Consider the following 27,888-nt stretch of genomic DNA (forward strand, 5'->3'; position numbering starts at 1 on the left):
TTAATTTTTTTTACTTTAAAAATGTTTTACTAGTGTGTATACATCACATACACAATGTCACTGCAATGTTCTGTTGAGTCAGAACTCCTGTTTAAAATTTAAAGACAAGTCTGCAAAGCAACTAAAAAGGTAAAAATAAATTTTTTGTCATTCATAGCAGACAGTTAATTTTCACACATCACAAATAACTCAAATATTTATTTTCATGTCTTTTATGTAGCCTTTTTGACCAGAAATGAATTGTCACTACCATACAATACCCTCATTTTATTTATGTTGAGTCAGTGGGGCTAAAGGGGGGGCAGAAATAATGGAACATAAAAGTTCTGTTAGAACATAAAATGCACATAGGAGAAATATAGCATCATCCACTTCCATATAAAAGTGTAAAATATGTCTAAAACACTGATGGACACTAAATTAATGACCAAAATGTGTAATTCTAACAGTTAATCTGTTTGACTCTTTACAAGTTTTGTTTCCAGTGCTTCTTTATTTCAGGATAATCTGACATATTAGCCAAGAACACAGCGCCTCCTTTGTCCTGAGTTTTCCTAAAGGACAAAAGCAAGTCACTTGTTCACATTCCGTTAAAAAGCTCCAAATTTAAGGCAAGCACTATGAGTTAAAGACAAATTCAACACATAGTAAATGTACAATGACACTTTAAAAACTTACATAAAATGTTTTAAGGGTTTATTCAATAAATAATTTTAGACAACAGAAATGCGTGGATAGGTTGTAGAAATTAACACAAGGCACGTTAGAATTTTTTTTCTTTTACATCAGTCAAGAATTCATGAAATGTAGACATGATTTATTTTATAGGATTTAAAGAGGGAAAAGAAATGAATGAGGGAGTTTCTCTCCAGCTGATATGAAAGACGTGAAAACATTTAACGTAAGAAAGTTTTGTTGGCAAAAAAGAAAGCAGATTTGCATGTATTTGGCATTGCTGAAAACATTTAAGGACCTGAGTTGGCTTTAAATTAAGCTAATAAAACCCAGAGCTGCACAGTAAATCTACTGTAAACTGAAGTCCTTTCTTTTAGAAAGGCAGACCAAGAAAATATATATATATATAAAAAAAAATGATTGTTCAAATTAAGTTGCAAATAAAACAACCCACTGCCTTTCTTCCATGTTCTGTAATTGTGAGCATGGCTTTACACAGAACCCAAAACATACCAAGAACATTTCATTGCTGCTACACTTGGCAATCCAAAAAGACATTTAAAAGAGTGATAACAACTCAGTCAACCCGATGCAGAGAGACCTTTACTCAGGTGGCAAAATCAATCTTAAGACCTTTGATCGACTGTTTTTGTCAAACACTGAATGATTGATTGCATCCTACTGAAGATAGCACACTGTCTTTAGTAAAGGAACTCCTCAGTATTAACATCCATTTCAACCCTGCACACAACACTGATGGCTTCTGTTTAAAATAAAGAAAAGGCACAGCTAGGTTTTTCATTACCCGGCCAAGAAAAGAAACAGCTACAAAACACATTCTCTCGAGTCCAACACAGAAAAACAACAATGTCCAAGCTGTACACAGGCATCGATGCATAGGAAATCAAAACAAGTTAGTAAAACAGTGGCAAAATGCGTTGCTTTCATTTGGTGACTACAAAAATAACAGCAAACAGTGAGCATTACTGTATAAAAAACCGCCCCTCTGTTCAACCCGGCCCACTTCCTCCTCCATACAGTGTTGTCACAGGAAAGGCACAGCTCCATCATTTGCCCTCATACTTTGGATTGACGACGGTCGTTACGGCACTTTTGTAGATCGGATTCTCGCCCTGTAGAAAACAAGACGGACAAAAGAGGGAGAAGTCGGCAAACAAGTCATAAAAAGAGTCGTCAAGTTTTGTGGCATCACAGAATATAATATGAACTTCTCACAGGGAGCACAGCAGTGTATCAATAAACAGAAGCAGTTTTAAGCCATTTATCTAGCATTTTTAAACAAAAAATCTTCTGAATACTTGGTGAACAATCGATAAATGTCTCAGTTAAGTTTTCAGCCTTGAGTGTGATTTTTTTTTTATTTATTTTTAAGTGTCTTTCAATATTATTCATTCTAGCAAGAAGAAGGTCCTTTAATCTGCAGATCATGCTCCTCTGGAGCAGTGATTCAGGGTTGGTCGATTCAAGGCAAAACCTCCTGAACTACAACTAATGGATGCTAAAGTAGACCTATGAAACTTTCTGACCTTAAAATATATGAATTTCTGACAACTTAATATAATGGGTAGGGTAAACACAGAGTAGGATGCAAGATGGATGCTGAATTAGCCGTCACTAGGTCATTAAAGGCCATCGAGTTCTGTAGCTTCACAGAATTTAATATGAACTTCTCACATTAAACAGGAGCCATTTATCCTGATTCTTTTCAAATCAAATCTTCTAATTACTCAGTTTTATGGGCTGCATGGTGTTGTGGTGGTTAGCATCGCGACCTCACAGCAAGAAGATCAGTGGTTCAAACCTTGGCTGGGGAGGGGTTCGAACAGTGGCCTTTTTGTGTGCAGTTTGCATGTTCTTCCTTTGTATGCGTAAGCTATCTCCGGCTACCTGTACTGTGAACGCCACAATCTGATTACAGTAAGAGAATTGTGGTGTGAACTCAATTTTAATCATCATGTCTGTTACTGGGAAGCTCTTGCACAAGCCAAGACCAGAAGATTCAGCATCTTAGAAGAACTGCGTCTTCTCAAGTCACAGAGCAGTTTTCCCATGTCGTCCACCCTCAATAAACCGGAGCTCAGAAATAGCATCAGTGTAGTTTTAACCTGTGTTTATTGAGCCTGCTGTGACTATGTTTTCCAGAGGGGTTTGTAAACCCATGCAGGGATTACCACAACAGAATCACATCTGTCTTTAATGCATCGCCATCTTGGGGGCTCAGAAGATCGACATTCAGTACAGTTTCTTAAATTGTTAAACCATTTAGTTTCTAGTCTTTTAATCCGTGTTCCAGCAAGGGGTCCAGCTCGTGACGGTGTGGTGCAGATTCAATCAATGGGTTGCGTTGTGTCAAGCTCCACCCTTTAGATTCAGATTGGTAAGACTGAGACTCTAATGAGGGTCCCAAAAAAGTAGAACAGTTCAGATTGGATATTCTGGCACCGTTAATAAGAATAATAACAGTGGATTAGATTAATATTGTGCGTTACTGCTGACAGCACTCAAAGCGCTTACATTTGATGCATTATTCATCCACTCTTCATCCATACTTGGTAAACCACTGCCTCCCCTTCCCAGTTTTTACCTGTGGAAATGCTAATAATGTGTACCAACCCGTCCAGGGCCAAGCCAGCCCTTGGTGGAAACAGCTTTTGACAGCGGTCACCTCTCAACGCGCAGTCACCAAACTTTTCATCTAATTGCAGCACTCAGGGATCAAATTGGAAACACAAGCGCAAGGTGCGCGGAGCTAACAGGTGATATAAACTTGATCTAAAGAACAGCAGTTTGTTGCCATAACTTTGATTCTGGAACTGGTTAATGGGACTCTTGCAAATGGGACTTCCTTGTCAACATGGATGAAAAGATGGTGAGGAAGCAGAAAAAACATGAATTAATTAAGTCGGATGGGAAAAAGCAGTAGAAAGAACCTAAACTATATAGAAATATTCAACACAAACTGATGGAACAGGATATAAAATAGAAATAAAAACAGAAGAAACACCTAGCAGCATTACATCCATTAAAGGGAAAGCAAAAACTTCTCATAATTCAGTAATTAACTGCACCACAGGCTGGCCTCAGAGACCAGCAGCCCTAGGACCAGCAGAGCTTTCCATCACTCATCACCCAGCAGGCTTCCTCTGTCTCTGTTTTCCTGCCTTTTATGGTGGTGCAGTTGTTGCATGTGGACAGTGAGCGGCAGCAGTGGCAGCTGCAGCAAAGATCTCTCCCCACCCCCTCCAAGTGAACAGAGACTAAACAAAACTGCATGCAAATGTACGACAGAGGCAGGGCTGTCATCCTCCTTCTACACCAGGTGTCAAACTGAGGCTCGAGGGCTGCTATCTTGCAGTGTTTTATTGTTTCCCTGCTCCCACACACCTGATTCAAATCAAATGGATCCAACAGTCTGTTGCCAAGCTCTTCAAAATGGCCCATTAATTTTAGTCAAAAACCTGTAGGATAGTGGCCCTTGAGGACACGAGTTTGACACCCATGTTATATATATTATATAGATAGATTATATTATACACATAATCTAAACCTTTTAGACATATTTCTCATGGATTACATCATATTTACCTACCGAACTGAGCTTCTTGCAAACATACCAAGTATGAGGTGTATGAAACAGTTTGGGAGCAGCTTAATGGGAGAAAAGTGATAAATTTGACCCTTGTTCTTATGGATTATTGTTTTCCTATTAAAATATTCTAATGTTACTGCACACATTAACTATAGAACAGCTACAGTAGAGAAATAAGTGGAATCGAGTAAAGAATAAACTCAAGGTGGAGAGACTGTGACCGTAACTTACGGTGTCCCATTTGGCATTCATCTTCTCCTTTTCAAACTTGGCAAACTCTCGGCGGTCATGGATGATCATGAGCAGCTTCCAGATGAGCAGCAGGGCGAGGCCGATCATCACGATGCCAGCTACCACACCTGCCACGATGGGGATGATGTCAGGTCCTGCCGGGCACTCTGAAACAAAGAAAATCCACAAAAAGCCAGTGAAATCTGTTGCTTCTGTCAATAAATATAATCTTAATCAAAGTCTGACATTTTTAACAAGAAGAATTTGTAGTAAAACCTCATTTGAGTAATGAAGCAGGAATAAACAGCGAATGTTTGATGAGTGGAACTGAGCCGACCTTGGCTCACTAAGCCACGACCCCACTCTTCCTGACACCTTGAACAGCTTCTTCACGCGCTTCGACAGTCCAAGCAGCAGAAGTACAGTTCACCCTCCACAGCCAGAGGCGCTGCATCAGCCTCTTACCCTGCAGCTGCACCAAATGACCTCCACCCCGACCCAGAGAAGAATCAACATCAACAAGGCTGTGGGTCCAGATAAAGTGTCAGGCTGGACACTCAAATCATGTGTAGACCAGCTGGCTGAAGTTTTTCTGGAAATCTTCAACCTGTCCCTGCAGCTTTCTGCGGTTCCGGCCTGTCTGAAGTCCTCCATCATTGGGCCTGTGCCCCCTCCAAAAAAACCTGCCTCAATGAAGCTCCACAACCTGGTCTGTCAGCATCACTCTGCACCTGGATCAGTGACTTCCTCACCAACAGGCCCCAGGTGGTGAGGATGGGAAAGTCAACATCTTCACCACTGATCCTCAACACTGGAACGCCACAGGGTTGTGTGCTCAGCCCTGCCCTCTTCAAACAGGACTCCCCTCCCATCCACCCCACCAACATGGTTGTGAAGTTTGCAGACGATACCACTGTGGTGGGTCTCATATCCAACAATAATGACACCCGCTACAGAGAAAAGGTCCGGAGTCTCACAAAATGGTGTTCCAAGAACAATCTGGTTCTTAACAACAAGACAAAGGAGGTCGTAGTAGACTACAGGAGGTCCAGAAGAGAGCATGCTCCTCTCTGCATACATGGAGGCAGTGGAGAGTGTGAACAGTATTAAGTTCCTGGGCATCCTCTTTTCCTCTGACCTCTCCTGGACTGTGAACAGTTCACACCTGGTGAAGAAGGCCCGACAACGGCTCTTCTTTCTCAGGAAGTTGAAGCAGATGGGATTCTCAGCTACTTGTGAACTTTTACAGCATCCTGTCTCAGTGTGATATGGCAGCTGCACAGCACAGGACAAGAGGAGCTTCGCCCAGGTGGCGAGGACAGCTCAGGAGATTGTGGGTCGCTGTTTACCAGACCTGGACTCCATCTACACTGCCTGAGTCCAGAAGTGGGCCAGATGCACTGCAGCTGACTCCACCCACCTGGACAACGCATAGTGTGTACCGCTTCCATCAGGAAAGCAGTACAGGAACATTAAAACCACCATAAAAAGACTCAGAGACAGCTTCTTCCCCAGAGCTGTGAAAGCAATAGCCCCCCCTGCAGTTCAACACTTACACCCCCTCCCCAACAGTACTTGCACACATTCACCCTATCCTCCACAGCCACACACACACACACACACACACACACACACCCTGTAAATATTAGTCTGCTGGGAATTCTCTAATTTTCTGTAAATGTAGAGGTGTTCCTATCTTTTACATACTTCATCTTTATTTTTACTTATTTAAGTGTGCCTGTCATACTTCTCTTTTCTTATTTAAGTGTGCCTGTCATACTTCTCTTTTCTTATTTAAGTGTGCTTAAGCCGAGAGACTCCTCAAAATCTTGTTGTGCTTGCATAATGACATAATCTTGAATCTTGAATTTAAGCAACTTTTCGAATGGACAATTATCAACCAACCTTCCAAAAACACTTTGTTTTTATAGTTCCTGATATTCATTCATTTTTAAATAAATTGTTCAGCTATACCTGGTTTATTAAACACGTAGACCTCCTTTGTGTCATTCGTGACAGCGTAGGTGAAGTAGAACCAGCAATCGTTGGCATCTCTCTCTTTGCAGATTGTCAGTGGGTAGCTCTGGTCGGTGGGTTGCGGTAGATTTTTGCGATCATCCACCTCGAGCATCTTGAAGTATTTGCAGTCCCTCTCGCATGTGTCCTTCTTCTCTCCAGTCTTGAATGCTCTGCATTGCACACAATCCCTAAGCAGACACAGATGCAGTGCAAAGATCAGTCACTTTCCAATTTACTGTCCAACCATCAAAAATCTAATGTGACTGGTCTTGTAAAGCATCGTAGAAAAGCAGAATGATGGTCTGGGTGCAGAGTTCTGCTGAACAAAGCTTTGCTAAGGGGAGCTTAGGGGGTTAAAGTTCCCTTTGATGCATTATTTTGGCATTACACAAAAGTTACTCATCTTTACAATCTTTAGAAAATGCCAGTTATTTCTGGGCTTCTCTGCAGAATTTCCTCACAATTCACATGGCCGATCGGTGGCTAAAAGAAACCTGCTTGTTCGTATTTCTGAATTCTGAACCTCTAAAGCTGACATGTATTTTTTCAGACTTACTTGTGCTCTGTGCAGACGCCAGGGCAGGTTGGACAGAGCTCGCAGGTCGGCCCTTGGAATTTGGAGTCTGTGCATTTGCAGGTTCCACACTCGCAGGTACCACGGCCGTTGCATATCTGTCCATTCTTTGCGAGGCACATGGAGTTATCCAGGGGGCAGTCGCAGGCACTGCCTGTGTAGTTCTCATCACAGATGCATTTTCTGCACTCACAACGGCCATGTCCTGGTAGAGCACAGAAAACAATAAGTGTCACCACAGAGTTGATACTAGACCACCATTAGTACTTCCAAAGAATTGTCTTTCTGAAGTCCTCACCTCCACAGAGCTTGTTATTAGAGCGATCACAGTTGAAGTTGTCACACTCGCAGTATTTGCCACTGTAAACCTCTGCAGGATTATCCCGCTTCTTGCACTCGCAGGTACCACAGACGCAGTCACCGTTGTTGCTGCAGATATCTGTGCCGTTGTCTTTTCGGCAGTTGGCGTCCAGGTCTTCCGTCCGGACTTCATCTTTGCTGCACTCGCAAAGCTGTCCGATGCGTCCCTCGTTACACCTGACACAGGACGCAGAGAGTTGCAGTTTTATTCACGTGTAATTAAAGCGGTAGGAGGCAATGAAGCAAATAAAATATAAAAGAAAGCGGACCCTAACCCAGCCTCGTTGGAGAAAGAAAAAACCTGTCTACCTCCACATTAACTAAACAATGTGACACTGAAACCTAAAATTCAAAATATTTTCATTCAGTTCCTCAACTGAACTTTTTACTCTTCATAAAATGAATCATTCTACAGTTAAGATAGCAGAGAACGAACAGATCTGATTCATTTTCCTGGCTTCATACTAACTTGCAGGCTCCACACTCAAAGGTCCCGTTGCCTTGGTGGCACTTCTTGCTGAGGGGCTCTCCGTTTGTAGAACACTGACAGTCACAGATGAAATTCAGAACCACCTCCACCTCCTCATTAAATCCCAGGGGTTTAATTGTAATGGTTTCTGGTTTCCCATTCAAAGGACACTTCTGGGATTCTATGGAAATCTGGAAATGCACCTGGAAACCAGAAGAGAGTCAGTAAATGTCCACCAAAGCAGATGTCTCCAAGCTTTCTGTGAGATTCTCCACACGATTTCAATTATCAGCTCATGATGTGATTTGAATGAGACTTTTTTTTTTTTTTAAACAGCTTCATGTCCCAGAAACAGAACGTCCAGGCTATAAAATAAAACAGAATTTCACACTTAAGAGCTTAATTTTCCTTCATGCCTCTTGGATTCTCCATCTGGTGAGAGGCGCAAACAGTTACTTTTTTAGGTGTGAAGAGAAAAATAGAAGAAAAAGGGACCTTATTACCTCGTCTCCAATGGAGACGTTGGAGCACTTCTTGCCATTCTCGCCTGTTCCCACCACTTTGTTCTTACAGAAGGACTTGTAGGTGATAGAAACTCCCTCTGGCAGCTTACCATTTTCCAGAATGGTTTCAGATGACAGAGACTGGCAAGAAGAATAGAAAAGGAAAAAAAGGAAAAGATTAAACACCAAGTGGGCCAAGTCTGCAACCACTGATTCGCATCTGCAAAAATTTTTTAGGGCTACGTTCATGTAACCAAAATACACATCTACTACATGCCTGTATTCATGGTTGTTATCCATTATTAAGCTTAGACAGCAAATTAAATCATTAGTAGGTTTATAATGTGACAGCTGCATAAAAATGTTGATGAAAAAAGAACTAAATTTAAATTTTATAAATGTGACTTCTCTCTCTCATCTCATCTGACTTCTACTAGTGTTTTGTTAAGTAAAGGGAAGATCTAATTTCCCAACATTTTAGGTAATACTGTGTATAAATTTGCAAAAACATTAAATAAAACAGCTTAAATTCATGAGGATATTACTTACATTGTAGGCATCAATAATGAGTTTGATCACATTGCTGGAGTTGGAGGACAGAGTGCCAACAGCTGATTTGGGAATAAGATTTTTCAGCTCCTGTTTGAGATTAAAAAAAGACAAGAAAGAAGACGATGAACACATCGGATCTATGCTTCTCATTTTTAGAAAATTAAATATAGAAAGTTGACCTTGTAAACAGGCTGGAACTCCTCAGTTACAGCAAAGATTGTCTGGATATTGTGGTCACTGAGTTTCTGAACCAGATGAGCAATGGAGGGATAGTCCTGAAACACACAAACACATTATTACAGCCAGAAGTTGGATTAGGTCTGGAAGTGCTTCCTGGATGTATTATGCAGGTTAAACAAAAGAGATCTACATACATAGTAGTGGCTCATGGTGTACATGTTGTTCTCCAGGTGGCACTTCCCATCGTTGGGCAGGACGATGCCTCCCAGTTTGCCGTCTCCCGCGAAGTGGAAACCGGCATCGGTGGAGAACACAAGCAGACGAGTCACGTTCCTCCAGCCGATTTGTTTCTGGGATCACAACAAAGACCTCTGTGTTAATATTTTACTCCTTTTAAGCCTTGACACTAAACAGAACAATAAATTTCCATCTTCTTATTATTAACCCCTTAAACTCATTGCTCACCTCGCACACCGCCACCTGCATAATGGCATCGAAACCCCCCTCTGGAGAGTCCAAGTTGCCCGAGATCTGCTGCTGACTGACCAGTTGGTTGAACTGGTCTCCCTGATTAGTCAGACTTAGGACGTTCTTATAGCTGAAGGGGCTGGTGCAGTTCTGGTTCCCCGTGCAGGGGTTGAGGAGCCTGGCAGGCGTGGTGCTGATGTAAGGCATGACAGTTTTCTCAACAAAGGAGCCAAAACCTTCAGGGACAAAACACAGGAAGTAATGTCAGACAAAGCAACTCTGCCGGTTTATTGTTCCTTTGCTGAAGTCCCCTCACCAATCCTGAAGTCTGAGGTGATTCCCTGCATCTCCTTCATGAGGTCAGTACCAAGGTTCTTAACATTTTCCAAATCATCTTTCATGGAGAAGGACAGGTCCATAAGGTAGTACAGATCAATGGGGTAGTCCTCAGCGCGCTTAAATGTCAGATTAAATGTCTGCGGCTCACCTAAAAGATAAAAAAGGGACAAAGTCTAGCTATAAAAAGCACATTTAAAACAATGCAAGTTGAACGAAAGTGCCATACACTCAAAGCTCATTCAGTCTATAACAGTTAAATACACTGGGTGAAATCAGTTCAATAAAATAGAGATAAAAGGGCAGAGTTTCTTCCCTGGCTGGGGGATGAGAACCTTGGGATCTTGCTCAGGAGTGAGGGAGGAATAGATCAGGAGATCGACAGGCGGGTTGGTGATGCAAGCTCTGCATCAGTCTGTCTTTGTAAAAAGAAGGAGCTGAGCCAGAAGACAAAGCTCTTGATTGACCAGTAAATCTATGCTCCTACCCTCACTGATGATCCCAAGCTGTGGGCAGTCCAACTTCAATCCAGTCCAACTTTATTTATAGAGCACTTTAAAACAACATAGTTGACCAAAGTGCTGTACACAGCCCTAGACTTAAAAACAATGGTCATAAGACTGTAATTATAGATAGAAAGCAGTCTAAATGAGTTCCTCTATAGGGTGTCCGAGCTTCTCAGCCTATCTCTAAGGATGATACATCTAAGACTATGTGATAAATTGACATTAGAGCTTTAGCTAAAGTAGAAGCCAAACAACTTACAACTTAAAAATCAGCATTGAAAGATCCTGTGAACATGAACCTAACACTGAGGATAACTGTTTTATTTAGTCAAGCTTTTGATTCTTTAAATATGTACAGTAATATCTGTCAAAGACCCGACACAACTGCCAGGCTAATCTATAAAGGCTGGTTGTCCAAATGAAATAATCTCCAAGGAAGTTAAATTATACATTCAGCAGTTTTAAGCTGACTTGGCATGAAAACAGGAGGCTGCGTGTGCAGGATATTTACCGGATCTGAGTGTCAGGGTGAGCTTCTGTGGCTGTATCTGGGTGATCTGATCAGGACTCAGCTTCTCGCGTTTCTCGCTCGTCTCAGTTGCCTTCTTGCGAGTAGTAACTGGTTTGTTCTTGTCAACTTGAATTTTTCCACGTGGGTTCTCGATTTTGGTTGCATCACATTTCCTCTTCTTCAGGGACTCCAGGTCATCACAGCGGGCTGACTTCGCCTCACCCTGAGTAAGGAAATTCTGTGTAAAAAAAAAAAAAAATAGAAGGTGTTAGAGAATTACTCTAAAAGCAACATATACAATATTCAGCACCAAATCAATGTTGTTTTGTTTAAAGATGGAGGAATTGATACTGCAGGAACCAAATTTGGGTTTTAACAAATATTAAAGTGAACAAATACTTTTATGAAGAGACAAAGGTTTAAAATGTTCAAGAATTCCTTTAAATCATCATACAAACATACACTTTTGCATAATGTGGACTGGGATTTTGTACACAGGTCTTGTAAAAAGTCAAAACAACTGTAGCACCATATATAGACAAAGGGCTTAAAAAATAAATCAGAAAATTTGTAGGTTATGTAAACCGTCTCTAGACTCATTCATGTAGCAAAAAGATGACAGACTGGTTTGTAATTTTGGCTAAATGTACTATTCTTTGGGGTTTAAATCACAGTAGGATAAAGTCCAGATACTGCTTGAGATAGTGAGGCCCCTGAAATCCACCTCATTTATATAAACCACTCTGCTTTGCAGGCTATTGTTCATAAGCAGCCAGAGATGAAGAGAAACAGATGACTAGCAGGGAAGCTTATTCTGTAGATTGGATCCACATGAAATCCCACAAGGCGTATTGGAGGGAGAATCTGAGACAATGAATTCAGTCAAAAACAAAAATAGTGCTTTGACCTAATTCTTTTAAAAGCACATGATTCAAATAAACCTCCTCTCTTTTCCTCTGTTTGTAGACATACATGTCAGATGAGTCTAAAGGATTAAAAACAACAATGAGCTGATAGAGTGAGATCTAAATATAATGTACAAGGAACAGGTAAAACTTCCAGGTTTTTTGCTTCAGCCGACCTGATTACAGACAAAAGTGTGGAATATTCTTAATGCAGTGAACTTTTTAAACATTGGATCAGATAAAAGCTGAATTATGAAACCAAATGCAGCTCAGAGCTGCAGACATTTCACCTTATCTGGTAGAAATGGCAGCAAACAAACATGAAGAAAAAATGCAGCAAGTTTTTGTTTCATAAGCTCAGAGTCAGATATGAGTCAGCAGGCAGTCCTGGTGGAGAAGAACAGACAGGAACAGGAATGTGCTTCTGTCCAGACAAATACCAAATTTGAAAGGAAAGAAATGTAGAGCATAGTTTGGCATCATTAAGCTGATCAGTCAGAGATCTCTATTTGCAATATAAAAGCTGAAGGATACAGCTTGTACCAGAAGAGCATTTTCAAGGGTGGAAAAGAGCATTTCCCGATGGATGAACTGTGTGTTACATGGTATAAAACTGCTTCTGTTTTAAATTATCAGTCATCAAAGTATAAAAAAGAGTTAACTGTTATCTTCTTGTTCTGATTCATAGTAATGCCACTCTTCCACAGCATGAAACCATTTTGATTAACATGTATGAACGGTTTCTCTGCAGGCTGATGTGTGCCAGCTGTGGAAAAAGTAAAAACTTCATCCTAAACTTTTGGTGCATGAACACATCAGGGCATCGTCGCTACGGCAACAACATTCACTTTAGATAGTGCAGGTCTGTGTATTTTGTTTTTCCTTTAAAACAACAAACAGGAAAACTGAAATGCCAGTTTGTAACACGGATGGTAAAGGTGATAGCGCAGATTTGTAAATGAATATAGGCTCGTCTTTGTTTCTATGTTCAACAAAGCAGCACCTAATAATGTCAACCTTGTCTTGATGGCCCTGAATTTAAAATGAAACTTAAGATGAGCATTCATATCTGACAAGTTATATCTGCTATATATAAATATAGAAAGTTATACATGAAGTTATATCTGACACTGTAATGTTGTATAATGTAATATCAGCATTAAATAGTAGTCAACTCATGTTTAAGGGTAACAAGCGGACAAAGATGATGGAAATTGTTGACCAACCATAAGCTGCATGGTATCTATGGACACAGGTGGAAACAAATAAACTCTATAAACACATTAAATAGTTGTTATTGTCTTCTTGCACATTTGAAGCAAAGTCAGGAAATATTTCATTATGTACGTATTTACTGTATTATGATGATCAAATCAAATTCAATACAGCTTTGGACATGTCAACAGCATACACAGAGGAGGGAGAACTTGTAGGTCACATGATGAAAAAAACTAAATCAAATCAAGCATCATTCATTTAGTTCATTTTTCACTTTGAAGTGAAACTAAAATAGGAAAAACAACAAATTCAACAATTTCATTTATTACAAATGTGCAGTAAAGATAAGAGGCAGCACTGAGGGCAACAATTAATGAAGAAGTTGTGGTTTTGTTGTGTCTTACTCAAAGCACAAACAGTTTCATCTGTCTTCTCTACAGCACTTATATATACCTTCATCGCCATGTTAGCCTGCGTGATAAGCATGCTGCAACAAATATTTTGAGGAAGTGACATGACGCTCTTATCCGCTGCTGTGCATTCATGCTGTGTGCATCAATGGTGGATCAAACGGACTCTTACTGTCCTGGATGCTCCATGTAGATGCTAACAGCTGTAGCAACAGAGTACCTGAAGTAAAGGGTGTGGTGGCGAAAAATAAAGAGACAAAAATTATGGATGCAGAAGAACTTGTGGCTTAACAAAACAGCATGTCAGCTATTTGGAATGATGTTGGTTAGAAGAGAGATAACACACTACAAACAGGTACTCTGCAAGGCATGCTGAATACCTGTAGAAACCAGCAGGGGACATACGCTGCCACCTACACAGGGCTCCAGACTGCGACCAAATGGTCACATTTTGCGACTAAAATGTGAGACAGTGTGAATTTTTCTTTCTTGTAGTAGTTATAATTGAATTTATTTTGTCGCTAACAAACATCTGCTTCCCTCTTCAGCCCAGCAGTTCACAGTAATGCGTAAATTAGCTGCAAACTAACTTCCATACGAGAAAAGGAGACAGGCACCAACGAAGAAGACGACAGCCAATGTGCGTGTGAGCGGGATGAACGAGCACTGTGATTGGCTTATGTGTGAAAAGAGGCGGGTCTTGGGGGAATTTATGGAGAGTATCAGTCCCTGAAGATGTTTATTGCGAGGAACTACATTGATAAGTCAAACAATGCCCTCTGGGGGATGATGGTGACAAAGTTGCCGTTCTGCTTTGACTACAAAGTGAATATTAAATCAAATCAAATCTGATTTGATTTGATTTGACAAGTTCTATGTCTACTTCTTTTGTATTAGTGCAGCCAGTAAGATTTTTTAATGTTGTGTCAACTGCAAAAAAAAATGTTAATTGTAAACATTGTAATTTCTGAATTTATTGTTCAAGTATTTATCACTAATACAGTAAAAATGAGAGGAAATGTGAATATTTGCTTTGCAAGGGGATTTCAGTGTGCACCCCTAAATTTTCTGCTTGCACTCCTAAAAATTTAAGATAGTGGCCACTGTGCTCCTCGTAAAAAAAGTTAGTCTGCAGCCCTGCTACAGCACAACCACAAGAAGCTATAGGCAGTGGTCCACAGTTACTGATGAGGGCATCAGATATTCTGTTTTTCATTTTAGTTAGACATCAGTGCATTAATGTAAACTCTGCTTCATCTGCCAGACACTGATAATCCACACTGGAATATAAATTATATAATTTATCAAAAGTTGGGAAAGAACTGGCTTCAAACTTTTGCAGAGGCTGTCAGTTTTCTATGTTTTCTCTAGTCTTTAGGCTGCAGGACTCTGGTGCACATGATCCGTTTGTGTTGCTGACCTAATGATTTTTATTAAAAAGAGTTACTGAAATCTATCATTAGCTAAAAGAATGCTCCAAAAGTTATTTTAGCACAATCTATGCATGAGAGTTTAGCAACTGTTGCTACATATGAGAAAAAAATTAAATCCAGTTTTATTTATTCCAGATCATAATATCATCACAACTTTCAACAGTGTTTGCTTGTTTTCCTACTCAGAAGGTTAATATAGAGCACAGGTCAATTAACATGAATACTGCAAGGGCCAAAATCAATGAAAAATCATCTTAATTATGCTGTTGTTTGTTTTAATTACTCTAACAAGTATCTCTTCCTCCATATTTAGTGAAATGTTTTCATTTAGTAAAATTATTTCATGTTCGAAGTGACAATTACCAGCCCAGAAATATCTGACAGACCCAGCCAAAGATCTTCTAGAGAGGTTTCACTCCAGACAAAACAGGCTTTACAGCATCTTTGCTGAATCGACTTACTTCATCTGTGCACCATCCGCATGTCTCTGAGACCTGGATGCATTCCCCACATGACTGTGCGTTTGCCTTGATGCATATGCTTCCATCTGAAAGAAACGAGGACAGCCAAGATGACAAACACATTTTCCATTAGCTCACTAACTCAAAGCAGCTTCGGTCTGCAAAAGAGAGAGAGAGAGAAAAAAATGCAGCCCCTTGGCCAGGTCAGAGTAGTGAGTCATGCTGGGAAAAGCTCCAGGCAGCTGACCAAGCGATGACTTCAGCTTGTGGGGAAACCAAGACAACAACTGCAGCCACATAAACATAAATAAAGAAGACTGAGATTGATTATACTAAACATGTTTAAACCATGTTATCTAGGTTACGATTAATAAACTGATAGAAACAATTAGAATGACAATGAATACATTAAATGCAACACTGAATACAAAGAAGCAAAGTTTACTTAATTAAAGAAAATGAATACAGAACTCTGGAAACTTCCATGTTTTCCTGCTTACCTTGCTGTGCCCAGCTGCCACAGAGGACTGTTGATAATATAGCTAGTAAAAGAAGATGCACATCCATCTGTAGGAGAAACAAAAAAAAAACTTTAATTCAATGTCTTTTACATAGAAGCATTTTCTACAAGAGAATCTGCACATGTTCATGAAGCCAAGTCTAAATGATGGTTGAAATAAACAAGAAGGTATGTATTTTGTTGAGGTTTCATTTTTGTTTTTATTTTTTTTTTAGAGGATTACACTTGTAAAGCGGTATCTGCAAGGTGTGATCACACAGCGTTTGTGTGCGCAAACACAGGAAATGTGGTTGTAAAAGCAAACGTGCTACCTTTATCTTTTTTCATCATGTTTAGTTTTCAACACAGCTGTAAAAAGCAAAATAATAAGTTGAAACCTTCAGATTTTCAACTAAAAATTAGATTGACACTGGAACCAGATGCTTTATCATCAATATTTCAATTAAACCACAAAGAAAAAAATACAGTTTCATGACAATTTCGTCAGGAACTCTGCTGCTATATCTTGCAATGAGGTGAAAACTTGCAGTTACTTTAGGAGCAACTGCAGGGACTGGTCCACGTTTTCCCATCCCAAATGTTGAGGAATGATTCATCTTGACTCAGCTGGGATCAGCTACCACGTCATCAGCACTTCCATGAACCAACATGCTTCCTTTCTGACTGCATTTTGGATTTTCTTAGGCCTACTTCAAGACAACTATTACCAGGATGGAAAAAAATAGACAAGCCAAAGGAGAGTATTTACTTATTTAATTCATATAAACTAGAAGGCGACCTACAACAGCTACATTACCATGATTCATCTCTTGGCAAAGCTAGATTTAAACAGTGTGGTTCTTTAAGCAGTCCTTTGATGCTTGTCTAACATGTTAAGCCGAGCTTTTTAGCTCAAGAACAAAGCAAAGAGAAAATCGCCAGAGCTGAACTAATTTTATTTGTCGACAGCCTTGACTTTGAGTCAAAGTTTGACCCTAAATAAGTTGTGTGCAGAAAGGTTACACATGCTATGCTTCAATAGTAGAAATCAAAGAAAACTAAGTTAGCCAGTGCGTCCATATTTGGTCAGGCTGCTTCACATCTCTTCCTGAATCTCATTCCCAACAACTCCAGTGACACACTTCCTCTGACTACACAGCACTCAAAAACAAGTGGACTAGAGCTCCGTTTCTGCGTCTCGGCGGGAATCATGCAGGAAATATTCTGTGTCGACAGCAGCTGAGTCAACAAATGTCTCAAAATAGCTTTGTCCAGTTAAATATTCAGCTCGAGGGTCAATGGATCCTATTAATGCACAAGTGGAGGATGATTTTACAATTAAATCTAAAGGACATGGAGGTGAGGAGAAAAAAAAGAAGTCGTAGCTGCTTGGTGAGAAACTAAAATCCATTTTCTGCTGTGCTCTGGGACAGAGGTTACAGGCAACCACAAAGCTACCACATCCTGTGATGTGAAACCTAATGGCCAACTTAGATGCATGTTTCCATCAGAGCTGGTGTGATCTTATTATTCTGCTACAGCAGACAGTCATGCCGGATCATTTTCTCTAGATTTTCAGCATAATTTCTATCAAAGTTAGAAACAAAACCTGACTAGAGAAGAACTTGTGCCAGGATGAATTGGATATATCAAAATGCATCATAAAATTCAGGCTGACACAAACTCTAATTAGTTTTTTCACCATTTAGGCTCCACCCAAACATTCCTGAAGACCAGCTTTGTTTACAGCTCTGGGATTCATCCGTCACAGGGCTGCAAATTGCAGAGAGATGGCAGACTGGAAGGCATGCAGAGTCTCCATTATTCAGAGGAAATGGTATCTGTGGCAATAATCTCTGAGCATGATTATGATTGATAAAACAAGCTCAAGTTAAAATCTAGAAGATGTACCACAGTCTTTAAAGGCCCAATGACCCAACCTGCATTTATAAAAAAGTGATCATCACAAAATTTTATGTTCTGTCATAAGTTTTGTGAAATTATTTTTTGCATTTGTTATTAGGAAAAATTCTTATTGTAATGAAAATACCTGAAATAAATATACACATTAGAAAGAGCCAAAAGTCTGATTGCTAAAGCAGAAAACTGGTTGAAAAGAATTGGTGGGACATTCAAGTGTGAGCTGCTTCCACCCAGTCAGCTGATAAGAGCTGATAGTCAGAAGCTTAATACACATCAGCCTGTGGTCACACTGCTCAGAGGTAAAAGGAGGCAAACTGGTATGTGGTCAGTTCAGAAACAAACAGGCTCAAAAGCATCAGAAGATCCACGTCCTGAAATAAATAGAAAAATCTGTACAAACATATCTGTGTTTTAGGAAGCTTTGTCCCCAGTTGTCTTTCTTTTGTCCTCCTTTACATGTTCAAGTAGCAATCATCACCTATCCTCATCATGCAGACACTCTAGCACGAGCAGTTCCACTGACAGAGCTGAGAACCTAATATTTAGAGGAACGTACGTAAACTGTGTCTCATCATGACTTTGTATGGTCAGGAGAAAAAGGATACTGGAGTCATTTTGTGTTTGTGGTGCTGAAAGATACCGGTACGACTTCTCATCACAATTCATCTGTTTATCATACACGGCAGCGCCATCACTAATGCAGTCAGCTGGAGAAAAAACTTAAAAACAAAACAAAAAAAAAAAGCGAACACAGAATGCCTTTAGGTTGTAGATTTATATTTGGATTAGTGATGCCTTTTTCACACAACTGTCCAAGGTTGAAATGTGGGACTTTTCTTGCTTGTAAATGTACATAACACGGATGCTGCCGTCACACTTCTGATTAAAAAAACATTATGCATGTTGCTTTCTCATTTAGAGCAATAAATCACTCCATATCTTGGCTTTTCAGTGCATTTCAGTTAAATTCAGACCATAGTCTCACTACTTATAACACAAACTCAGTCCCAGAAAAAGTGTTTTATCCAGGTCTTTGCTGATGCCCAGCAGCTGGAAAGAGCTGAGTGAAACCCAATCCACAGCAGTTGCTATGTCACACTGCCAGCTGTGAGGGTCAGACAGTCCAGAGATGCTTTGATTCAATCAGCAGTCTGAAAGTACGCCTCAGGACCCTCAGCCAGGCTCTGATGTAAATCCACACAGAGCATTCCTCTGCTGAGAACAATCGGCTTCCTGTCATTTTTCTGCCTACTTTGCCAATTATGTTTCAGCGGTGAGCGAGAAGCTACACGGAAAACAGCAGAACATCCTTTCACAGGAGAATATGGGAGTGGTTTTTATGTAAAAGAAGGTTAAATGTTACAAAATTAAGCTGCTAGCTACTACTATACACAAGAGGACCAAATTAACACAAAAAAATTTAAATGTGAAGGAATGTTGGGCATTACGATATACACTACATATTATAAGAGCACGAACATGCAGAGAACAATATCCTGATTGTTAAAACCGTTTCTATTCAGCTGTATGAAAGGACCCTTTTTATCCATGTTTATAACATCTATTTTAAGTGTTTACCTCATAGAACTAAAATTTTACCATGAGACTCATCACTACATACTGGTATGAAAGCCCACATAAAACAACTAGCTTATTGCTATGTGCTTCTGCATGATTATATACACAGATTTTCTGTGATAATAGAAGTCATTTGGACCATGCAACTCCACCCACATCCAACTCAGTAAGCCGTGTTGAAAGATTGGATGTGGATGGAAAACCACCATCCCATATCCATGTCAGATATCCTGCAGTCGAGAGACTACTCCTTCAGTTGTGCAAGAAACAACAAAACTAACTTTTCAAAATAGATTTCTGAAGAAAAACTTTCCTTTATGCTAACTTTGTGTTAGTTCACATTAACCCTGTTTGTTTTTGACATTTAATTATATATTCTAGACAGCTAAATACATATCCATTCCCTTTTTTGAAACACTAGTGTACCCAGTGTTTCAGGTTGTTTTAAGGTCCCATATTATGCAAAATCCACTTTCTAAAGGTTTTCTAACAGTCATATGTGTCCAGCCTGTGTATGAGGCCCAAAAACGAGAAACTTTTGTCTCCTCTCTCACTTGCTTGCTCTACTTTTTAGCGAATGTGTGCTCAAATGGGTGAGTCTGAGATCTTTGCCTTTGTGACCTCACGAAGGGAAATAATCAGTGCCCCCGGTAGTGGAAACTGTTACTGACCTCTAAAATCACTGACCGGCACCAGCAAAAGCCGGATCTTCTCCTGGAGAGGGGCGTGGACAGGTACCACTCATTAACATTTAAAGGTTCAGACACAGAAACAGCCTGTTCTCAGTAGAGCTCACTAGAGCCACATTTGGAATGGCTGAAATTAAGGACCAAGGCTAAATTTGGGGTTATACACTTTGAAAACAATGCTGTTGGACCTCTGAAACCCATATGATATTGTTGAAAAAATATATAATAAGGGACCTTTAAAACAACACCATATATGTTTCCGACCTTGAAACATTCTGTCTGACTTGCTTTGATGGGACACAGACATTCATAATGTACATTACTTAAAACATCACTACCCTGCTGCATCCTGGGGCTGAGAAACCACACTGCAAAATTTTGTGTTCAAGCCCAGGGCATCACATGACAGCTGTGTTTTGCTTAACGAAACAGCCTCACACACAAGACAAGAACCAACATTGGGCTGACTTACTAGCTAGAGAGAGCTCAGAGAAGAGACAGGATGCAAGACAGATGCTGAATTTGCCTTTGTTAGGGGGCGCCAAGGCGCAAACAAATCTCCCAAAGTTCAGTAATGGGACTTTAAGAGAAGCACAAACCAAGACAGTGAGCAAGCCAGTGGCTTTTAATGTGAGATTATGAAAAAAATCTGCTTGTGAATCTGTAAACATAAGACACCAAGACAAAGCTGCAAATAAACACAAAGGCTCATCTTATAATTCATAGGTTTGTCAAACATTTTCACCATGCAGATTAATTTATAAGATTTTACCACACTAGCAAAATTTACAATGTTACAATTACAGTATATTACAATATACAGATACAAACTTTCACTTGCACCATATTATAACAAAAAAAATCCTATTTTATTAATTTTTTTTATAAATACTTAAGCAAAGAAAACTGTTCTTTACCACTTAAATCAGATATTTTTGAAGTCAGAGTCACAAAAACACAGAAGATGAACATGATGCTAACGACATGCATCAGCCCTTCTTTGTTCACAACGCTGGAGTGTGGTATTCACATTTTTTTCTCCCCACACAGAAGAGACCATTCTCTGACGTTTAGAAATAACCACAACCACAGCTATATATCTGTTCACGTTAAGAACAGACAGAAGAGCTCTCAGCTGGGAGCAGCTAAGAACAAAGTCTCATTACCTGGAAGTCTTCAGGCCAACATATAGTGCAGGTGTCGTAAAGTCAGAGGTGTATTACAGCAGATAGTCTGCTTTCCTGACCCCGCTGTGACATGGTGCTTGCAACAGAGAAGCATAGTGTTGCTGAAGGTGGAACACATCTGTGAGTGTTTAGTGTTTCTTAACAAAGTCTATGTTTAAGTTGTGGGTGACCGTGACCACAGTTCAGCACACAGGTCTAATAACATTCCCCCATATGGCTGAGCTCACACCCTACACTACTCACAGAGACGAAACCAGGTTGCAATAGCATCTGATGAAAAGTGTTCCCTGCTCAATGTTTAGCTGGCAACTAGTAGACCACTTTACCCATCTAAAAACTGACAAAAAAGTGTTTAAACAAGCGTGATTAATGAACAAGCAGGTTACACTTTGATGTGTTGCGAGGACAAACAAGAAATCCAACATGAGATGATTTAGTGTCAGTTCTAAAAACATGTTAAAGGCAAAAACAATAACAGATAATGGCAATGGTTAACCTCTGTGTATTCAGCAAGAAAGTGAAAATACTATGAATAGTACCGCACCTTTTGCTGGTTTCTCAGTGCTTGTTTCATCATGCGATTAAAAGGTTAACCACATTGTATCGCTAACTCTGAAAGATGACTCACATTTTTCCTCATGAAGAGAAAAACCAATCCTACTCCAACAAAACAATCATAACTTGTGAATGTATAATCTGAACACCACTGACTACAAATCGTCCCTTCTACGTTTTTAATGCACTGATGTTATGCTCTCTAGGTAACTGTTGACATTTAGTCACGTCTTGAATATACACAATGCTAAAAATTAAAACAAAACTTTTCATTTCTTGCATTATTTTACTATTTTCAAAATCCCTGTGCTCCAGGTAATAACCTCTAAGCTGCAACCTACAAGATGAAAGCTTTTGCTTGAGGGTGGAGCCTTGATATGACACCAAGTGAACTGGAACTATACAAACAAAGCTGAATTAAAGCACAGCTGAAAAACATCTAACAGGACTCACACCACCTAAACATGCAACATTGCACCTCGATTAGAAATGTGATTATCAGAAACTGTGGTCCTAAACAGTCAGCAGGAAACAGCATAACACCCCCTTTTTATGTTGTCATAGCTTTAGAGGCTTGTTTTCTGGAAGGTCATGGTAGCTTCATTACTAATTCTGAATTCAATGAGCCTGCTTACTAGATCGATATCCAGCAACTGGCAGTAATGTGACAACTGTAATGATAAGATCCGACACATCTTCACGCATTTCTAAAACGGGGGCCCTCAAAACACCCTGGTCTACATTTCCTAGTCCATGATCAGATTTCTTTTTCAGTACATACGTACATAATGACATAATACTCACACTTCCTGTTACTTTCTAAACATCCAGTCTTTGTTGAACATGGTAGTGCCCACGGTCTTAGCTTTAGCTGTACTAATGTGGGAGCTAACAAGCCTGCAAAATAGACTATGTGAATGTTTTATTTCACTTGTACTCCTTTTGTGTTCATCTCACGTTGAGACTGCTTCACTTTGGTCTTTTTAACAGAAGATGTTGAAAAGATGGAACTAATCATTTTTGGACACGCACAGAAGAAAAAAATAAATCAAACATACAGATGTACATGCAAACAGACATTGGAGTACTGAGAAGAAATCTAGGAGTGTTAATCTGATTTCTCATAATCAGATAACTGACATTATCTGATAAAGCATGTATTGGTGTCCATGTAAACAGGCTCATTGTAGCCCCAAGAGCACTGAGGGTAACACACTACTACTGAAAATTTGCTGTAGCACTGTTCTTGCAGGGCGGGTCAACTAGTGGTTTACATAAAGACCCAGGTGCTCTTCCTCTTTCCTCTGTTTGACCAGCTGATGACTATTCTCTGTCCATCAGTTCCCCATAAAAACTCAGCATGACTCTTCGTTCATTTCCTTCAATCAAGACCACACCCTGGCTGTGATTTTCACTCCAACAGGCTGTTGAAGGATCAGGAACACAGGGAACACAACCTACTCGTAAAATGCTCCATTTGTCCGGTCGACACCTGCTGCAAAGTTTGATTACAAATTCAAAGTGATTTAGATTAATCTAACAAGGTGAAGTTTGCTTCTTTATCAACATTTTACAGACTTTAAAAAATTGAAATGCACCATCTACTTTCTTTTTGATCAGGATTAAACTAAATATTCCTACAATTTGAGCTTTCTGCGAAAAAAGTAAGGATAAGTGGAAGGCAAGCCTTGTGAAACTAACATGCATGGCATCTATAACATAACACACATTTTAAATCTTAAAGCCGTAAGTAATCCCAAACTCTCAATTCTATTACGGTCTCATAAAATGTGAAAACAATTTGCAACTTGTTAAATTTTTTATTTTTTTCCAGTTGTAGTTGCAAGTCTTATCTGCGGGTTTTAATTGTCATATGGAGGAGATCCCAAACTCCCAGTCCCCGTTGGAGGGATGAGATAATGCATTCCAGCTCCAACTCCACACTATGTCATGGAAAACTATGCAAGACAGAGTGATTCTTCATCCTTGTCCTTCAAAGTTGACCAAGGGTTCAGTCAGTTTGATGTGGAATCATCACAGTCTTTAGTAATTCCTTCCCATTAGTGTTAAGTTTTTCTGTAGCGCCTCTTTATGGGGTAAATACTTTGTTTTTAGTCTCTTTTTGAAAGTGAACACTATACATTTCTTTATAAAAGCAACATAAGAAACAAAAATGGCTCCATACCCCCCCCCCCCCCCCCCCCCCCGATATTTCCTCACCACTCATCCCTGTCACACAAAAAGGCTGTCTCCACATCATCTTAAAGTGTATTCTTAGTTTTTGTGTTCTTAGTTTCAGTCAACCCCACTTTTTGAGCTCAAAAACAAAAAACAAAACAAACAAAAAAAAAACTACCATGTCTGGTGTTGAGTAATGTATGACACTTAATCACAACAATGTAACTGGGGGAAGTGACTCAGCCGACCATAGTCTACAGACACATCTACCCTCCTGTCTGCTATTACCAGGCCTGGTGAACATTAGCTGAATCCATGTTGCCATGTAAGATCAAAAACAAGCATTTTCGTGTCTTGGTGTGTTGCTGTTGCCATGTCATTATGAAGCTGAGCCAGATCAGAAATTAACTTGTGTTGCAGTCATTCCCTTTGCTGCTAAAATATGCCTTGCAGCAACAACTTTGCCAACACTGATTGTTAGTTTTATCAAGCTAGTCCTCATTTTAATCCACCAGGGTGAAAACAAAATCCTGGCCTGAAGCTATAACTCCTTCACAGGAAGTTAATGAGGCTGACAAGACCAAACCTGTCAAGCTCATACACTGAAGTCAACTTCTCTGAATTATACCTGTGGGCAAGGCTCAACAAGTCACCTTAGAGCCTGGTTAACCAAAGTTGTCTGCTTTAAGATGTCCAGGTCGTACTGTGTCCTTAACCACAGTTTATACAGTCCATAATGCAGTCTGACCACACTGAAGTCCAGCTGTGGTCAGGAGATACTTAAAAAGTTATGACTTGCTTACCAAAGCAATATTATACAAATTTTTGCTTTGGAGTTAACTGGAATACATTTGGGTGTTTATCGTTTAACATATGTCTCACAAACTGGAAAAAGATTACTTTGACAAACCCACAGGAATACCACAATGCTTTGAAATATAATGTTTCACTTTACAGTAGAGAAGAAAATCAGTCCTGATTACCCTGATTGGTGATCTGGTTAACACTGATTAACATCTTGTTAACACTGAAAGTAAATGATTAATCAAAACTACACCAACAGCTGAATATCTATTCCCCTTTCAAATAAATCAGCAGACCTAATTTGTTGAGGCCTGTGAAGAGCAGAAACTCGACCTAAAAAATGGAGAATTGTAAATTCTACGTGGTAGGTCTATAAATGTACCAAAGAACAACCAAACACCATAAAAACCACGATGAGATCACTTTTGGGATGAAAATTATACAGTAATGTCCCAACAGAAACTACTTTAAGAACAATACAGTTTAAGAAATCTTAATATTAAATACAAATTTAGATCAGAAGTAGTCTGTAGTAGTTTTGTATTTAAATGCAAGGCTAAAATGAGGGAACGATCACTCCGTGTATCCTGCGTTAACCACCCATACTGCTCTTTGGGCGTACAAAACAGATACTTTTGGCCTACTTTCCGCAAAAAGCCCAAATTAAGATTAATTGCAGCGCTTCTTTCAGGTTGAAATGTGACTTTGCAGACACTATACTGTGTAAAACTTCCACTGTATAATATCTGAAGACATTAACTAAAGTTGTCGTTCGATCTAACTGGTTGTTAATCCACACCCAAAGTTTGCCCCTGAAGACAAGCATTCTTCTGTGTCTTACATTGTTTTCAGTCGCCGTAGCCATGGCAGGCTGGTTAAATGTGAGAAATGTAGGTTAAAAAGACATAACTCACCTTAAGTTGATACTTTACAGCCGTTTCTGTGGATTTAGAGTAACATTAAGTCCAAAAAAGTGTCCCCTTTTAAATGAAATAATAACGATTTATAAAGAGAACTAGCTAAAACTGTTATGAGGATCCGCTTTGTTTGAGCTAATGAACACCGCTCAGATTACCACGTAACGTTTCCGATTAAAACACAGAAGGAGCTAAAATTTCTTCATTGGGATTTTTTCTACAAATAAAGGATGTGGAGGCTTGGGATCGTCGAAACACGTTGCAGCGCCTCTGCAGCTGGTGGTGAGCGGTTTTTCTTCAGGTCGCACTTCAACAAATTTCTCCTTCTCATTAAACCCCGCCTACACCGGAAGTAATGCGGCAAGAGGTTGAGGAAAACGAACATACAGCAGTGATGTGATGAACCCATGTTCACCTCAGTCGCGGTGAAAATTCACACCTGCGTGCACGCATGGCTTTACACGCATGTACAAGAAAAAAAGAGGAACGAAAAAAGAAAGTTTTACATATGCGCTATTTAGGTTAGAATCACAAATCAGTGAGAATGTAATTTTTTTCTAACCCTGCAGTGAAAAAACTGCCCATGTTTGAATAACAGCGCTAGCAAGTTTTTATGTTATACACACAAAATACTACTGCCTCAAAGGCTGCTTTGCTCTTACATGATCTCGGGATTTACGATTAAGACTTGCTTAAGCAAATGAGAAATAATGTGATTAGACACTAGTTGTATTTCAGAGAGAGTATGATATAAGGTAATGTAACGTGAGGGTTCGATACGTGGTGTGTAGTTCACTCTATAGAGGGATAAATAACAGGATGAAGACAGATTTCTTACTCAGCAGCCTTTTACTCTTCTCCACATGTCAACCACTCTACAAAAAACTGAACACTTCCTTCTCCCCCTCCCCCATGTGACAGTGCTAGCCAATCAGAAGCTAGGAGGGGCTACCCAAAAGGAAAGAGTAGAAACACAGAGGCAGATTCAACAAGCTATCACTCTTATTTTGCAATGCAACTAAGGAGAGCTAAACCTATGAAGATTACTCTTTAACACAAATATGTAACTAGTCAATGCCATAACATATATTTAGCACCTTAAAACAAATTAACTCCAATGCACGAATTACTATATGAATCTTAATTTCTTCCCCCCTCACACAAGAAACGTCCTCGTTTCCCAGACAGCATGGAAAGAAGGGGGAAAAACAACAACAACAAAAAAAAAAACAAACAACAACTAGCAGCTAACAAGGAACAAGCAACAGTCTCACTTGAGAACATAGTCCTTTAAGTCAGTGGTCCCCAACCCTGGTCCTCAAGGCCCACTATCCTGCAGGTCTTCGATGTCTCCCTGTTGCAGCACACCTGATTCAAATGAATGGCTCATTAGCAGATTTGTGCAGAGCTTGTCACAGAACCATTTAATTTGAATCAGGTGTGTTGCAGCAGGGAGACATCTAAGATCTTCAGGATATTGGGCCTTGAGGACCAGGGTTGGGGACCTCTGCTTTAAGTATCCTGGAGGTCCAACTTGACGCCGTCTGGAGAACCGTGAAGGACCAGAAGTTTCAGCTGGAACAGCAGAGAGTACAGTGTCAGAATGGGATGCCATCAGCCGGCCAGAGGGGGGGGGGGGGGACAAACACTGGGTTTGAGGGGCAGGCGACAGAGAAGAAAAGGGCATCGACAGTGACTTTGGTGGGGGCAATGGCTGACAGGTTGGTGAGGGCACTAAGGAACCACTTAGGGGCCCAAGTCCAGCAGTAGGTGCCACTGGCACCGATATAGCCGTTTTTTTGAAGGGCAGAGCACCTGACAATGCAGTCAAAGTTTTGGGTTGAGACCGCATAGAGGAGTCACCAACAGATGTCCCCTGTCCATGATCTGGCACTGGGGCTTTGTACGGCCTGAGACGGTTGTAATAAACAACTTGGGACTTATCTGACTCATCCAGAAGATAACGAATTCTGTACGTCACACCTGGAGTCTCATCATCAGAACCAAGACACTCCAATATTTCAAAAGGGCGTTTCCAATGTGGGGCCAGTTTCTGTTTTGCTGTGGAAGGGTCATTTAACCACACAAGGTCCTGAAACATATGGGCTGTGTCTAATGCCTTTGTCATACTGCTGTT

General features: G+C 40.0%; 1 protein-coding gene across 1 annotated transcript; it reads right to left on the reverse strand.

The window, feature by feature from the left end:
• Nucleotides 1–679: 679 nt before the first annotated feature.
• LOC121644275 (integrin beta-1-like) lies at nucleotides 680–26,066 on the reverse strand. The gene is made up of 16 exons (XM_041992127.1): nucleotides 25,749–26,066; nucleotides 15,922–15,988; nucleotides 15,422–15,507; nucleotides 10,995–11,232; nucleotides 9,958–10,128; nucleotides 9,639–9,877; nucleotides 9,368–9,523; nucleotides 9,173–9,268; nucleotides 8,991–9,080; nucleotides 8,442–8,582; nucleotides 7,939–8,141; nucleotides 7,408–7,646; nucleotides 7,092–7,314; nucleotides 6,491–6,723; nucleotides 4,517–4,683; nucleotides 680–1,808 (listed from the first exon to the last, which is right to left on the reverse strand). The coding sequence occupies exons 2-16, from the start codon at nucleotides 15,986–15,988 to the stop codon at nucleotides 1,743–1,745; spliced, it is 2,415 nt and encodes an 804-aa protein (XP_041848061.1). The 5' UTR covers nucleotides 25,749–26,066; the 3' UTR covers nucleotides 680–1,742.
• Nucleotides 26,067–27,888: the final 1,822 nt, after the last annotated feature.

The sequence above is a fragment of the Melanotaenia boesemani genome, chromosome 8 (assembly GCF_017639745.1).
Source record: "Melanotaenia boesemani isolate fMelBoe1 chromosome 8, fMelBoe1.pri, whole genome shotgun sequence".
Classification (NCBI taxonomy): Eukaryota; Metazoa; Chordata; class Actinopteri; order Atheriniformes; family Melanotaeniidae; genus Melanotaenia; species Melanotaenia boesemani.